Source organism: Artibeus jamaicensis, unplaced genomic scaffold (assembly GCF_021234435.1).
Source record: "Artibeus jamaicensis isolate MK-2021 breed Jamaican fruit bat unplaced genomic scaffold, CSHL_Jam_final scaffold_612, whole genome shotgun sequence".
Taxonomy (NCBI): Eukaryota; Metazoa; Chordata; class Mammalia; order Chiroptera; family Phyllostomidae; genus Artibeus; species Artibeus jamaicensis.
In genome coordinates, this window is record NW_026522049.1 from 2,425,342 (window position 1) to 2,440,242 (window position 14,901).

At 46.7% G+C, this 14,901-nt stretch overlaps 1 protein-coding gene and 1 long non-coding RNA gene across 4 annotated transcripts in view; one reads left to right on the forward strand and one right to left on the reverse strand.

The window, feature by feature from the left end:
- The window catches only part of WHAMM (WASP homolog associated with actin, golgi membranes and microtubules), a 273,660-nt gene extending 262,552 nt beyond the window's left edge, over positions 1 to 11,108 (reverse strand). For 2 of the 3 annotated variants that reach the window (XR_008390380.1, XM_037153607.2), the window contains exons 1-9: positions 10,548 to 11,108; positions 9,500 to 9,673; positions 8,702 to 8,852; positions 7,362 to 7,531; positions 6,585 to 6,750; positions 4,023 to 4,210; positions 3,101 to 3,187; positions 2,812 to 2,907; positions 144 to 636 (exon numbers count right to left, since the gene is read on the reverse strand). Coding sequence is in view for 2 of the 3 variants with exons in the window: in XM_037153607.2 (XP_037009502.2) it covers positions 144 to 636; positions 2,812 to 2,907; positions 3,101 to 3,187; positions 4,023 to 4,210; positions 6,585 to 6,750; positions 7,362 to 7,531; positions 8,702 to 8,852; positions 9,500 to 9,673; positions 10,548 to 11,108 (2,086 nt within the window). In the remaining variant the exon portion in view is untranslated. The remainder of the gene's footprint in view (positions 1 to 143; positions 637 to 2,811; positions 2,908 to 3,100; positions 3,188 to 4,022; positions 4,211 to 6,584; positions 6,751 to 7,361; positions 7,532 to 8,701; positions 8,853 to 9,499; positions 9,674 to 10,547) is intronic. The other variant, XM_037153608.2, reaches the window with a different exon arrangement.
- Positions 11,109 to 11,220: 112 nt separating this feature from the next.
- Positions 11,221 to 14,821, forward strand: LOC128626429 (uncharacterized). The gene is made up of 4 exons (XR_008390385.1): positions 11,221 to 11,431; positions 11,753 to 11,869; positions 13,685 to 13,888; positions 14,649 to 14,821. It is a non-coding gene; the product is annotated as an uncharacterized LOC128626429 (long non-coding RNA).
- The last annotated feature ends 80 nt before the right edge of the window (positions 14,822 to 14,901 follow it).

A 14,901-nucleotide genomic window follows, 5' to 3' on the forward strand; every position in this document is an offset into this window, starting at 1 on the left:
AACCTGATTTAGGCTACACGAACTTTGCCCCCACCAAAAAGTACCGTTTAAGGAAGCAAACAGTGGAATAGTTTAAGATTGCAGAGAATTTTGAAAAAGCATTTGATCTGAGGGGAGCAGGCACAGAACTCGGGCGGATTTACCTGGGCAGTTAAAACCGTCTGAGGAATCCTGCGGCCTTTCAGCAGGTGATTCACATACTAGAGGACGTGGCTGATCATCTTTTCCTGAAGTCCGGACGTGTACATTCAGATTCCGATGATTCGCAGATAGAGAAGAGGGCGCAGCAGGGAAGAGTGGAGGTGCTGGCGGAGGCGGCAGCGGTGGTGGTGGTGGTGGCGGTGGTGGTGGTGGAGGGGGAGGAGGGGGTGGTGGGGGTGACAACTCCTCACTGGATTTGCGGTGTGTCTGGTCACCTCCCTGAACAGAAATCTGGACAGGGACATTTCCAGGGCAGTCTTGAGACCTGGGGGTTTTCGTGGTCCTGACTTCGGATAAGGGAGCACTTCTGGTTTTCTTGAAGGACGGAGGCATTACCGCCTTTGTTTGAGAAGGCGGCGAGGAGGTCTGCTGGGGAAGGTCACCCGGCAGGTTTGCAGCCTCAGGTTCTGAGCAAGGGGACCAACCTGGACGTTTCTGAAAACAGAAAACTGTTGTGTGAGAAACTTGCCACAAATGCAAACTATCAAACTGCTAGAACTTTCTATAAACAATGAACACCGAAGAGTTTATCAGCTCTGGCTGTGACTCAGTGGATGGAGTGCCGGCCTATGAACCAAAGGGCCGCTCTAGATTCCCAGTCAGGGCACATGCCTGGGTTGCGGACCAGGTCCCCAGTAGGGGGCGCACAAGAGGCAACCACACATTGATGTTTCCCTCTTACTCCCTCCCTTCTTCTTGTTCTAAAAATAAATAAAACATTAAAAAAAACATAATATTTTTACTATGAAAAATCAGAAACTAAATGTGAACAATAGGAAGTTAGCTGGAAAAATTATAATGAGTTAATTTAAAATATTAGGCAGCCATAAAAAACATAAACAGTGCAGAGTCAGTGAAACAGGCTGAAAAAATTAAGAGGATGCGCTATTCAGTTTACAACCATGGGAAAAACAGATCTGCGAACAAGACCAGCAGAATGGACCTCAAAATGAGAGGTGTCACAGGAATTATGGGTTTCTTCTCTCTCATTTAGGCTTAGAATACAGCTTATCATTTAAAAAACTCGAATTTAAAAACAACTCGTCCGGCTCCACAAGCACCACACACGCTGTGATTTCATTTCCGGTCCTTCTGCCCGTCCGCCCTACATCCCAACTGTGCTCAAACGGCCTCTGTCCCCTTCAGCTGTGGCACTTCTCGGTACACAGAGAATTCCCCGTCCACAGAGGATGCGACTGTTCTTTCTACAACCTCATGCATTTTTCTGCAGCTTCATCAAGTGCTTCACATGCAACTGAAGGCAGGTTCTTGTCCCTACATTTAAATCACACACACATTCCTTCCTACCACCCCCTGTAAAAGTATATTTTTAGATCCAAAACCCTGCAACTTAAACCAATTTGAGGTCAACTGGTTAGAATTAAAACTCATTGTACCCATTTGCTGACACCTTAGGCGGCCTGATTCTGTCCACTGAGGTCAGGTGCTGTCTAACCTGTCACCTTCGAACCAGCTCTACTTGGAACTGACCCCTGATCGGACTGGTTCGGGTCTCGGGAGCTGGACTTGCGTTCCTCGGATCCCTTCCTCTGCGCAGATGCCGTTCACTACGCCCCCTCTGGTGGCCGCTCACCAGCCAGTTACTGGCTCGTTTGCTCTGCGTTGGGCTGGTCTTCGGGTAGTTCCCGGGCAGTGCATTCTCCCCGCCTCCACTCCTGCCCAGGCCCCCGGCCAGAACGTCTGGGGGTGGGTCCGGGCATCAGGTCCCCAGCTGCTCCTGAAGTGCTGCCCCGGTGTGGGTTGGACAGTCCCTGCCGGGGCTCTGGGGTCAGAAAGACCTGCTTCTGTACATCCTGTGTGACCACTCTGAGCCTGGTGGGTCGTCTATGAAGTGGCGAGAGGCTATCTTACAGGGTCGTTTTAAAAACCAAAGGAGAACGTAAGTGCCTAGCACCGTGCCTGGGACGTGGCAGGCACCTGATAATGGTCGGAGCAGTTAAGTGTCCCAGAAAGAAAGCTGACCTTGGAGTGACACGGTGTTTCACTCCAGGGACCCCTCCTTGGCCTGTCCCCGTCAGGCAGACGCTTCCCACGCTGTGTGGCGCGGGCTCGTCTGGAGCGGGCTCTTTTCTCTCTGGGGACACCAGTAAATGTGTGTCTTTGTGACAGTGCCTCTGGGGATGTGTGATGAGAACAAGTTTATGTTGTACATTCGCCAAGCTCAATGTTATTTTTAAATAAGTAACTGTGTGCTTTTTTGAAAAAACGTATTCAGGTTTAATAGAGCACTTAACCACACTTATGTCACAAAGGTTCCTTGATTGCATTTTAAAAAATTCTTTCTCGCAGATGAGGAGGAAGCCAACTCCAATCGAGGGTGATGTCGCTGTTTTCCACCTTCCCTGCTAGTGGGCACCGGGGCGGGCAGAGCCAGCACCACGAGGGAGGGGAGGGCGTGCGGCAAGGTCAAAACACCTCCTTGTTCTACTGTTGCTGGCTCTTATTTATATGCAAAAAATAATGGCATTTGGGGAACATTTTGTGTCCCAAACAATCTGTTCCTAATGCTTCATCCTCTTCTCCAAGGATGAGTGATCTTGACTTATTGCTTCAGAAAACGGAAGCAAGGCAATTAGTGCTGGGCCTTACCTGCTTAAATGCTCTCAACCGCTGCAGGGTCTTCTGGCGTTCGTGGTTTATCCATTCTTTTTTCTTCTGCTCCTCTTCTTTTAACTTGTCTCTTTTCTATATTTAAACCAATAGACATTTCCTTAAAGTGAGAGTCTCGAGAGAGAAAGGGGCCATAACCGGACACGATCGCCGCCCCCTCCCCCATCACCACCTCCACGGTGCCCTCAGGCCTGGGCCCTGGCATCTGCGCCGTTAAGCCAGTGTGTCACGTTATGCCAATGGAAAATAGTTTTCTTTAGCAACTCACCATCTGAATACTATGGTGCTGATGAAAATATCTCACACTTTCTTCAGCCTGTTGTAATCGGAGCCGATGATTTTCTTTGCATTGATCCTGGTGGAATAATACCAGTCACCTACAGGGTTTTTACTCTTACCGTGGGCTACCGCGTACAAGGTTAAGAGGAGAAAGCACTGTGTTTGGGCTGCTGTGTAGGGCATTTGTGAACCGGGGTTCCCGGAGAGGCCCCGTGGTCCTGCCACCTGCTCAGCCGTGTGTTGAGGGGCTGACGGGCTCGTTTGGGAGGCCATTGGCCCCCATCGGAAGGGCCACAGAGTTAGTGCTTCGGGAGCTGAAAAGGGGAATTCTCTGACCAAGGGCAAGTGAGAGAGGACACGCGTTTCCTCACAACGTTACAAATAGTCGTTATACTTCCAAACATACCTACCTAAGCATGTCCAACCTGCACATACCTGAAAAATTACATTAAAAACAGTATTTCGATGATGCTTAACCATTCTTAGCGTGTCACCTTTTTATATAATCATGGAGTGACTAAGAAAAAAATCACCAAATATAAGGATTGAAATGAGCTAAATATTATCTCTGATTTTATAATCTACAATTTACACAAAATGTTAGAATTCCCTATACCTGATTATTAGAAGTTTTACTTACTGTGACTTTAAAATACCAGTGTATGTAAGAGGCATTCAACAAATAGCTATTGAATGAATTAAAATCTGCAGATTATGCTAAATGTTTAAATACGGTAAGAAGCAAAGAATCACTTTAAGGAAAAAAACTGTTAATACGTTGTAATTGCAGCTACTGGCATCCGTATCAATGCAGAGAAAATAAGCTCAAAGCCTTATCTTCGAAACCTCTTTATCTTTCATGAAAGAAGAACTGCCTGGACGGGAAGGACAGAGAACCGTCTGGCGCCCACCTTCCTCCTCCTGAGGTCGGCCCTCCGGGCGCAGATCCTGCCGCGCTTCCGCTCCAGCTGCTGGCACCGCCGGCGGAGCTCCCCGGTCTCCACCTTCCTGTGGTCCTGCTGCCCCATGACTTGATCGATGACTTTCAGTTCCTCTGGACTTTCACACGGGTCGTAATAGACCACTTCATCCTGTTTATCTAAAAAGTATTTAAGGGTTGTAAAGGCGTGTTTTATTATGAGAATAAGGCATAAAACTTTTTAAATGTAGGGAGAGTATAGATCATGTGGCATCCCACCACCCACGGAGGACCACCGTTAACATTTACGTGTGCGTCCACACACACACAGCTGCTCATGTCAATGAACGGTTCTAAGAGAGCATTTTCTACATAATGAAAATAAAATTTTAATGGCAACACAGTATTCTCTAATTTAAACAGGCTCTGTTGTTATAATGTTCCATCGTCAATGTCACTGTGAACACCTCTGAATATAGAGCTTTGTGTCCATCTCTTATCACTTCCTGAAACAGGGATATTGAAGACTCTTGAAACTACAGTCAAGTTGCCCTCCGGAAAGGCCACTGACATTCTACCCACAGGACATTAATAAAGGCTTTAACTCTGTATCATCTTGATTACATACTGATTTTTTAAAAATACATGCATGCTAATTGTTAACAAATTCAAGCCCTAGAGAAGCACAGTAAATAAAAAGTGAAATTTTTCTTCTTCCTCTCCCAAACCTTTGGAATCCCAACCCAGAGAAAAACATTAATAAATTGGCATGCATCCTTCCAGATTAACTTTTTTAAATAAGATTTTCCCTAATTATGTAAAATGCTTACAACCTGAAACTGTTATGAAGTTTTCTGAATTCTTAAGATTAAATGAAATGTGCAGATCTATACAAAAAAATTGTTAATCTGGTAAAAAAGACACAAGTAAAGGGAGAAACATACCATGTTCTTGGATGGGAAGACTCAGAATTGCAAAGATGACAATTCTCCCCCAGTTAATGTCTAATTTTAAGTGCAATCCCCATAAAAATTCCGAGCTTTGTTTTTGTTTATTTGTTAGTTTGTTTTGAACTTGTCAAAAGGATTCTAAAGTTCATCTGGAAGAATAAAGGAGAAGAGTCAGGAAGCTTGTGGCACAGCAGAGGGGTGAGGGAGGGACACGCTTGACGGGGCACTGAGACGTGTCTCCGAGGTACAACGGGAAGAGTGCGGCACCCGAAACCACTCACAAACCAATAAAGGAAAGTCACAGCTGCAGACTGATCACAGTGAATACAGTGATGCTGGATGTGAGACAGGCAGAGTCAAAGCAGCAGTGACCGGGGCTGCCCGCGACTTGGGCAGAGATGTTCGATTCCTACCCCACGTCAAAGTAAACTTCACCTGGATTAAAGAGCTACATGTTCCCTTAAAAATCAGAAAAATACTAAAAGAAAGAAATAAGTGAACTATTGACACAATTTTGAGACAAGGAGGACTTTGCCAGGCAGGCTACCAAAAGCAAAAACCCTAGATTCCTTTGCCAGATGTAACACAGAAACAGAAAGGTGGGGAGATGGGACTTCGTGATAACCAAACGTTTCTGCAAGGCAGGAAAAAGCAGACAACGGGCAGCATTCGTTTGCAACATCTGACGAATGACAGAGTGACACCGTAACATGTAAAGGAAACACGCAAAGACCACAGGCACTGAGTTTTTAAAAATGGCCAGTGATCCTACAAAAGTGAGTTCAACGTCACTTGTAACTGGAAGAAATGAAAATTACAAAATGCCTTTTCTTCCTATCACTTAGGTGAGAATTTAAAAGAACGGGCAACATACGGAGAAGCAGGTATTTGCATCATCTGCTGATGGGCGTGGCACTTGGCACAGCCTCCCTGGAGGGCTGTGGTGTATGGCAGGAGGAAATTTAGAAATGTGAAAATATCAGAGGGGAGGGAAAATGCGCATCAAGTGATTGCTGTTGTGTTGTTTTGACACGTTTGTCAAATGTAAATCTGGCGTGGCCCTTGACCCGCTCGCTGACCTCACCCTGAGAAACCCGGTCCAAGGAGAGGATCTGCCCCGCGCCCCAACCCGTTTGCAGGACGCCTCTGCGCTACGCTGCTGTTCACAACAGTGAAAGGCTGAAAATCAGTCGGTGCAGCCGGTCCATGGAATACTATGCAGCCATTAAAATTTTGTGAAGGTTTTGTTTCTTACTGAGGTGGGATGACAGTTATGAAGTACTAAAGGAAAAAGAGGGTACCGAACAGAATATATAGCTTTAATTAAAAAATTGATATCTATATGCAACAGGCCACAAAGCTAATCAGCAAATTGTTATCGCTAAGCATGTCCACCCGATGGAACTGAATTATTAAAGGTTTTCCTTTATTTTGCTGTATGTTTAACAAGGATTATATTTTTGAATAATAAAATACTTAAGGGAAACTAGGAAATTTCAGTAGATACTTCAGACAATTTACAAGAAGCAATTGATAATAAGGTCTGTACTTCCTTGAATGTATAACTTAAACATTTTTATATATATTTTAAATATAAATTTTACCTTTTATAAGTCTTTTAACAGAGTCCAACTGTGTGGTAAGTAGGATTTCTTCATATTTTAAGATCTCAAATTTAACGTCGTATAGTTCTAACTGAACTTCATAATATTGTATTTCTAGTTCATCTACAACATTTATATTTTTATCTTGTTCTGGAAGATCTTCCATCTTGTTTTCATGAAAAAAAAATAAGAGCAAGTTAAAACATTTAGCACCTTAAAAGGAAACTTTCAAAGCATCTCAGCTATTTTCTATTCTTCATGCAGCACCACATATAAAAAAGCAAACCAAGAAAAAACACTATTTCATTTAATGAGACAAAAACGTCCCATTCAACATTTTTACAGATACTTTTATCTGTAAACACATGGGCACATTCAGGTGTTGGGAAATCAGTGTCACTGAGGCCTTTGCGGTGTTTTCTGCTCTGAGGTGGTGACTGTGCAGGAAGGTGCACAAGCGACTGAGATCCGAGGGTGAAGAACCTCTGATGATTCTCAGGTTCAGCTGAGCATGGCGCCGGGTCGCATTCACAGTGTACCACCTTCTTCAGCACTGAGCACAATGCCGTTACCACGTGAAGCCTACAACACGGTATTGCAAAACCATCTCGAGCAAATGGGAACTTCATAGCCAATCTGCCCTGGTCTGGAAACTCGCATCTATTCGAAGCTGGGGTTGGACTAGGACAGGAAGCTCTTCGGCAAGGGCTGGAAGGAAAGACGCTATCTAAAATCAAAGCCTGTTTCTGATGCAAAGTCACCCAGATCTCGGCTCACCTTTCCCTGGATCTCGGCTCTTCTGTGATTTAAGCACAGCTCTTTGGCCCTCATGAGCTGCAGTGTCTCTCGAGCTGACATCAGCTTGAGCCTCTCCAGCCTGGGAGCGGCCGCGGCCCAGGCAGCCTGGCCAAATCTCTTCTCATCCTGTTCCATTTGCTTCTGCATCCCTGTCGGATTATAAGGAGTAACGTAAGGCCTAAGTACAGCTCACTGAAAAGTGAAAAACGTGTCCTGGGCTAATTCTCTCTTTATTGCCTCCCACATTACCAGCAAGACACCCTTTTTAAAAGAAAGTTAGTTTTAATGACTTTTCTGTTATCACACAAATAACACATGGTCCTTGATATAACATTTTAGATGTGTGATGTTTTTAAAAAGAGGAAAGTAGTCATGAATCTCACCTACTAGCAATTGCTTCTTACGTTTCAGTACATATACTTCTAGACTTTTTGTGTCTAGCTAGACAGACAGGTTAGATAGTTTGACCAGAAAAAAAAAACCCACAAGATTATTAGTCTTATTTACAGGGTGGGACAAAGTAGAATTACAACTGTTCATATGGAAAATAATACCACAATTAATTAATAATAATACAAGAATAAAGTTTTGTGTACGTACAACTGTAAATCTACTTTTTATCTTGTTTATTTCACTTCCTGTATCATAGAACTCTTGCCATTCATAGAAGTAGAGAATCACGCTTAGTAGCTGTGTGGTATTCTGTCCCATGCATGTCCTATGATTGATCAAACTGGCTGACCGACAGTAAAGTAAGTTTTTCCCTCTTTGGAACTGCCATCGACAAGGATGTAAGACAGAACAAACACCCTTCACCCAGCTCACAAGGCCCCGCAAGGTCTCACCCTGCGGTCTCGCCTGCACGCTCTGCCACGCAGCGCACTGTGTTCCAGCCCTGGGGCGTTCTCGAAGTTCCCCATGCTTGCCAGGCTCCCTCAAGCCAGAGGGTCATGCTATTCCTTCTGCCTGGAACATTGCTCCCTCGCTCATTTACTCTCTCAGATTCCACTTACCCTTCAGTTATCAGGGCAACTGCCCCTCCTCTGAAGCCCTCAATGACCACTCTGATGGAACCTAATGTTTCACTCAGGCTCCCCGAGCCCCATGTTGATTTTCCCCATGTGCTTGTGGCCACAGCCACTTCCCCACACATTCAGATGAACCTAATGTAGCTAAGATGTATCTCCCCTCAGCAGGTTGGACAGTGTCTATTTACACTGAATCCCCAGGACCTACGCCTGGTACTAAAGAGACACTCAAATGTGTTCTGAATAACATGAAAATTACATCTGTCTTAGTGTAGCATTTTAAATGGTTACCTGCCAATGCTTTTACTGTTTCTTTAAAATAATTCACAGTAATGTCTTGAATAGAGACTATAGCTGCTTCTGCCTGTCTGGTCCATTCTTGGGCTTCCTTCTGCAGGGCCACTATCCTTTTAGGACCCAGGTCGTCCTCATCCAAGGATTTCTTTAGAAAGAACAGGAAATTGCATAAGTAAGGAAGAAAGGTAATGTACAGCCATTAGGAAACTGAAAGCAAATTGCTCACAGGGATTATTTCAATGACTTTTATTGCTAGTACTGAGTTAAGTTTCATGAATTCGGCAATTCCTTATGGAGAATGAAGAAGGTTCTAAGTTGGAGACCACCTGGAAGACAAAGGGATATTCTGGGGCATAATGGAGGGAAAAAAATATGTTTATTCTAACTAGTGTCTCAGGGCTCAACAAAATAAGAGTGATGACAGCATCTACTAAAGTTTAAATTACTGAATTACAGCCCAGGACCTCGCTACCTGAAGTTTCATCTTATTTCCGATGAAGCTGTATGTGTTTTTAGAGGCAGAAAATAAGCTAAATAAGCATCACATCAAAAACGAGTCATCAGCGAAGAATGTGTTCAATCCTTGAAAATCTCTAGAAATCGGAATCTATTAAGATGATCTATGTAAAATGTTTCCATTTTTAGGTCACTTTTTAAAATATATGTATATCTCTCTTCTAAACATAAGGGTGACCCTAACAGTCCAACACAGATAGAATCTTAAATGTGATCCGAGACACAATATGTGACAAACAGTAAATCAGATGAAGTAAAAACATAAAGAAAACATACCAAAATATCAAGCTTACATGAAGTTGCAAACTCTCGCATATCTCTAAACGGCTTCAGTAAATACTGGAAGAACGTGGTTGCCAAGATAACGAATTCCTGGTACGCCTCATCTTCTTCTCGGTAAACCTCCATTAGGGCTACCATGGTGTTGGCTCTTTCCCGCCCCTGAAGAATCTGGAAGGCAAGAAAGAACATAAAGCTCATGTATGGACAGTATTTATAAGATCACACCAAACAAAACTAAGAAACGTTAATGTTCTACACTTTAATTCGAGGGAAAGCAAAATTCAAAATTGTATCTTAACTGAGTACAAACTACTTAATAGAAAAGGACCTGAGCCCTGGCTGGTGGAGCTCACTGGATTGAGCGCAAGCTACAAACAAAGGGGTTGCAGGTTCGATTCCCAGTCGGGGCACATGCCTGAGTTGTGAGCCAGGTCCCCAGTAAGGGCCACGTGAGAGGCAACCACATACTGATGTTTCTTGCCCTCTCTTTATCCCTCCCTTCCCTTCTCTCTAAAAATAAATAAATAAAATATTTTTTAAAAAGTAAAGGACCTGAAAGACTCATCAAATATTAACAATGGTTATCCCTGGGTTGTAGATTGTGGATGATGTTTCTTCTTCACTTTTACGATGATAAAGGTTTTGTGATGCTGCGCTTTTTAGAATCTCAAAAGGACATTAGAGAGGTGCCTCCAAATACTTCAGCATGTAGGTTCTCTCAGCTCCCCAGGTTCCTAGAGCTACCAAGCCTCCAGCAGAGAGACTCGTTTAGAGTCAAAACGGTGGCTCTAGTCCCTGCAGAGCCCAACACTACGCTCCAACTTATTAACACTTCCTCTCTCTCTGGGACTCCCGCGCGCCCCGGCAGCATCCCCCTGACTGCTCCCGGCAGGTGAAGGGCACCCGTGACCCTGCGCCTTCTTCTCCACGTCAGACCGTGAACTTGCTCCTGGAGGAGCCTGCACCTCGTGCAAGCCCCCCACCCTCGCCCTGGTCCTCCTCTGACGGCCCAGGAACACTAACGGGAGTCCCGCCGGTGTACCTGGCGCAGGCGCTCGTCCGCGGCGGCCAACCGCGCGCGCAGGGCGCGCTCCCTGAAGGCGCGTGGACTCTCGCAGTCGGGCGCGCCGCCGTCGGCCGGAAGCAGCGCTTCTCGCACAGCCGCGCCGCCGCAGCCGTCCGCTGCCAGGCCCAGGTAGCGCTCCAGCCGCGCGCACAGTTCCTGCAGTTCTGCCTCACTGAGGCCCGCGCGCGCCGGCCACACCAGTTCCCACAGGCCCCAGGCGCCGCCACTCGCCTCCAGCTCCGGTGGCAGCGGAGGAAAGCAGTGCTCCAGCGGCGGCCACAATGCCGCTAACTGCCGGTGCGCACCGCGCAGCCCGGCGGCCGAGAGCAGGCCGGCCCAGCTGGGCGGAGACCCCGGCCGGTTCCCCTCGCGCCGCCGCTGCCGCTGCGCTGTGCGGTCGTGACAGGTCACCGCGAACTTGCCCTCCGCGTCGTTCCAGGCCACAAGAAAGCGCAGCTGGTGCCGCTCAGGCTCGGCAAACAGGTCCTCGCGGACCGGCACCCAACCCTCCAGGCTGTCAGGCTGCTCGTCCTCCATGGTGCCGGTGGTCAGCGGCCCGGCCTTCTCGTGGCCCCAGCCACGGGACCATCAAGTCCCAGCCGCGACATTTTTCTGTGGACTGTCATCGCGTCCGCGCCCCATCTCCACCCCTCCTGCACTTCGGATTGGCTGGGTGGCTGGGAGGCTTCCAGTGACGTACGGGATTGGCCGAGCTCGGTCCACGATGACCAATGAAAAGGCCAGGGGTCTCGCTGGAAGTTTGCCCACGGAGACGCTCAGTGACGCAACGTCCCCTGGAGCCTGAGAGTCTCAATACTGGCCTCACCTTTGCTACCTTTGTACATACTGATGTGGAAAAGGTATTTGTCGGTTGAACGAGTTCTTGTGAACCCTTGGGTACCGGGCCCCAGCTGATTCTGTCAGGGCTCCAATGAATTTATGGTTTCTGCTCTCAAGGAAGGTACAGACTTCCTGGAGAGACCAAACAGTACATTAAACGTAAGAGTTATTTTTCGAGCGCCAGGCACTGGGTAGTAGCCACACATTTATTGTTTTCAATTCAACAGTATCTTATTGAGGGCCTGCTGTGTGTCTGTTTGGGGGTGGGGCAGAGGAGGCATCCCAAAAGATAACCTCTGTCTTCAAACACACAAACTCTGTGTGCTGCCTCTTCACTTTAGAAATAAGGAAACCGAGTACCCAGCAAAGAGACTCATCATAAGATACATACAGAGATACTCCGGCCAAGGAAGACCACCCGGCTCCTGAAGACCTGTTTCAGAAATGGGGAAATGCAGGTGAGGATAAGTGTGGGGTGGAGCTGGACCTGTTCGAGCAACACAGACCGGCCCGAGTCAGCCCTGACCTCTGCCCAGGGTACGCACCTGGCAGCCGCCACCCTGTGAGTGCGCTGAGAGAGGGCTGAGAGGGTGGGGAGGTGCCCAGGGAGCCACGGTTGGAGCCCTACACCAACACAAGGCTTTTGAGGGCTTGATGCAGGAACCAGTGAAGTAACTTTTAAAGGTTTTGAACTAGGACAGCCTGGAATCAGATTTGCACTTGCTATCATGCCCAAGGTGAAAACAACGAAAACAAAAGGGGACCAGGCTGAAGCCATGGTTAAGGCAGGTTCCCCCCCCCCCAAGATGAGCTCAAGGCATGTAGGTTTAAAGTTGCTGCTGTCCCGAGGTCCCCAGCCCCCTTTCAATGCCTGTGTGGGACAGTGGTCCTTGGACTTGGCGCTGCTGCTCCCGCTGCTGCCCAGTCCTCGTGGGGAGAGAACCTTTTAGCTGAAATGATTTATTTTTCCTCAAACTATTTTTTTAACTTTTAATTAATTTTTTTAGAGAGAGGGGAATCGAGGGAAAAAGAGGCAGAGAGACTTTGTGCCTTGACTGGGACGTGAGCTGGTGACCCTTCACTCTACAGGAGGGCCCTCGACCCGCTGAGCCACACCAGCTGGACTCAGACTATTTTTTAATATGTTACTTTAGCTAGTGTGACTTACATATAATTCTCTAATTACGTAGAATTTCTTAACAGTCTGTTTAACACTTAAAATATTTTTATAGTATGTCTTTTTACTGTATTTGTTTTATGTTATTTTATCCTTTCCAGCAGTTTTTCTAATTGATTTGCTTTTTCAAATTGAAACTAGCAGACTTTCTCATTATAAAATGTCTGTTTTGTCTGTGTGACAGGGAGCTAAGTTTGTATATTCTTAGGAAAAAAATATGGGCAAATACACACCAAACTTAATAATTGATCTTACCAAGACACACAATTGGTTTACACTCACTTTGTGATTCTTTTGTATTATTTATTTCTAAGCCAAATCCCATAGATTATTTTACAACAGAAAAGATTTTTTAAATTTAATAAAAGGTACATAAAGTTATTATGAAAATAGACACTGTCAAAGCTATAAAGAAACAAAGTAATTCAAAAGAAATAAACCCTGTGCTCATTTTATGTGTGTGTGCATATATATATATACAAACGTATATATGTGATTATACTGTAAAGATATTTTACATAACTCTTTCTACTTACAAATATATTGTGGCCACTTTCCACATTTAAAAAATTGGCATCTGTATTATTATACTTAATACTTGCCAGCAGTGAATTGACTATGGTGAATTTTTTTAATGAATTCCCCATGATAGTCATAGATTTATTTCAGTTTTCTACCAGTATAGACAATGCTGTGATGAACATTCTCATACAGACATCTTTGAATAGTTTTAAAATATTTTTTTTGCTTCTGACATTTTATTTAGCTTCTAAATTTTTACCTCATAGATGCCCTGCAGTAATGGTATTTTAGAAATGAGATTTTGATTGGGGGCCCCGGAAAGCAATAGATTAAAATTCTGAGATCAAATCACCACATGCAGAATTGTAAAGGAAACCGGTCCAGAACCTAATTAATGATCTCAGCTAATTAAAGTAAATACAAAAGGATCAGAGTCAAGAGACCAGTGGAGTGATTTCTCTGGAGAGAGTGCTGTTGTCAGGCTGGGGGAAGGGTCGGAAGTCCCCCTCTATCTTCAAGCTTGGTGAGGGGTCTTTGAAGGCACCCCTCAGAGAGCTTGCTGTCTTTCCTGCAGGTGGGCCAGTGGTGGCCTGAAGCTGGAGGATGCGCTGTTTCGCTGGGAGAGCCAGGGAAGGCGGCTGCGCTGGGACCTCTGCATCCCAGAGTTTGCTGGGACCAAGGATGGGGTCTGCTTCCCAAGATCCAGAAGTGGGCCAGCAGGAAGCCCAGAGCCAGCAAGGAGTGCCCTCCGTCCTGCCTGTGAGAGCCAGCTGCACGGGTGAGGGGGCCTCACTGGAGAGGTCTTGGACAGGACCCGCCAGGGGTTAGGCCTGGAATAGGTTTCTCAGGTCGGGCAGGTTTCTCAGCCCCGTCACGGGAACTTTAGGAGAAAGCTCTCCATGATGGGAAACTCAGAGAAGGTCAGAGGCTGAGGGAGAGGGAGAGGCTGGGAGACACTGAGAACAACAAGCACCTGCTTGCCCCAGAGAGCCTGCAGCTACACCAGCTGACACCAGCTCAAAGGGGAGCTGTCTTATCACCTTAGCACCTCTGCCAGCCCCCATGCCAACAGCTCAGGGCAGAGGTGTGGGGAGAGAGGCCACCTCATTCCCCCTCCCCCGGGGCAGGCTTCCAGCTAGAGAGGCCCCACCGGGGCCAGGAGGAGGCCCTCGTGATGCCGGCCGCACTCAGTATGACTTTTCAGTCGTCGTGTTGAACTGCATGTGTAATTACGGAGTGGAGTCTAGGTCTTCAGCAGCCCGAGGAAGGGGTGGCCTACGAGGGAGCAGAAAATCATGGGTCTGCTGGGTCTGTATCCAGCTGGGGCTGCCCCACCCCCGGCCCCAGCCCCTCTATACGCGCACAGCCACGTATCCGAGACCCTTGGTGGAAACCTGGGACTCGAGTCCCCATAGTAAGAAGCAACCCAGGGGACGTCATCTGACCTCTCTGGGTGAAACTTGAGCAGAAGTGGCAGGACGGCCTGGGCACGGCTATATTTGGGCTTTCACTCACAGCAAGCCTGTTGCTATTTGCAGCCAGAGCCAGCTCGTGTTTCCACCGCCTTCAGAGCCCTGGTGTAACACCGGCAGGGCCGGCCCACGGGCACGCAGAGGTCACCAGGAGGAAAAGCCTGCCGAGCCAGGGCGCAGGTTTCTAGCAGTCACCCACGGCCTCGGCGGTAAATGAAGAGTTCGTGGACCCTTAAATTGGCAGGCAAGTTTTTGGTTATCGATATTCTAATGAGACTTGTATTATTGAGCCCCGCTAACTTAATGCCACGGTGTTAAT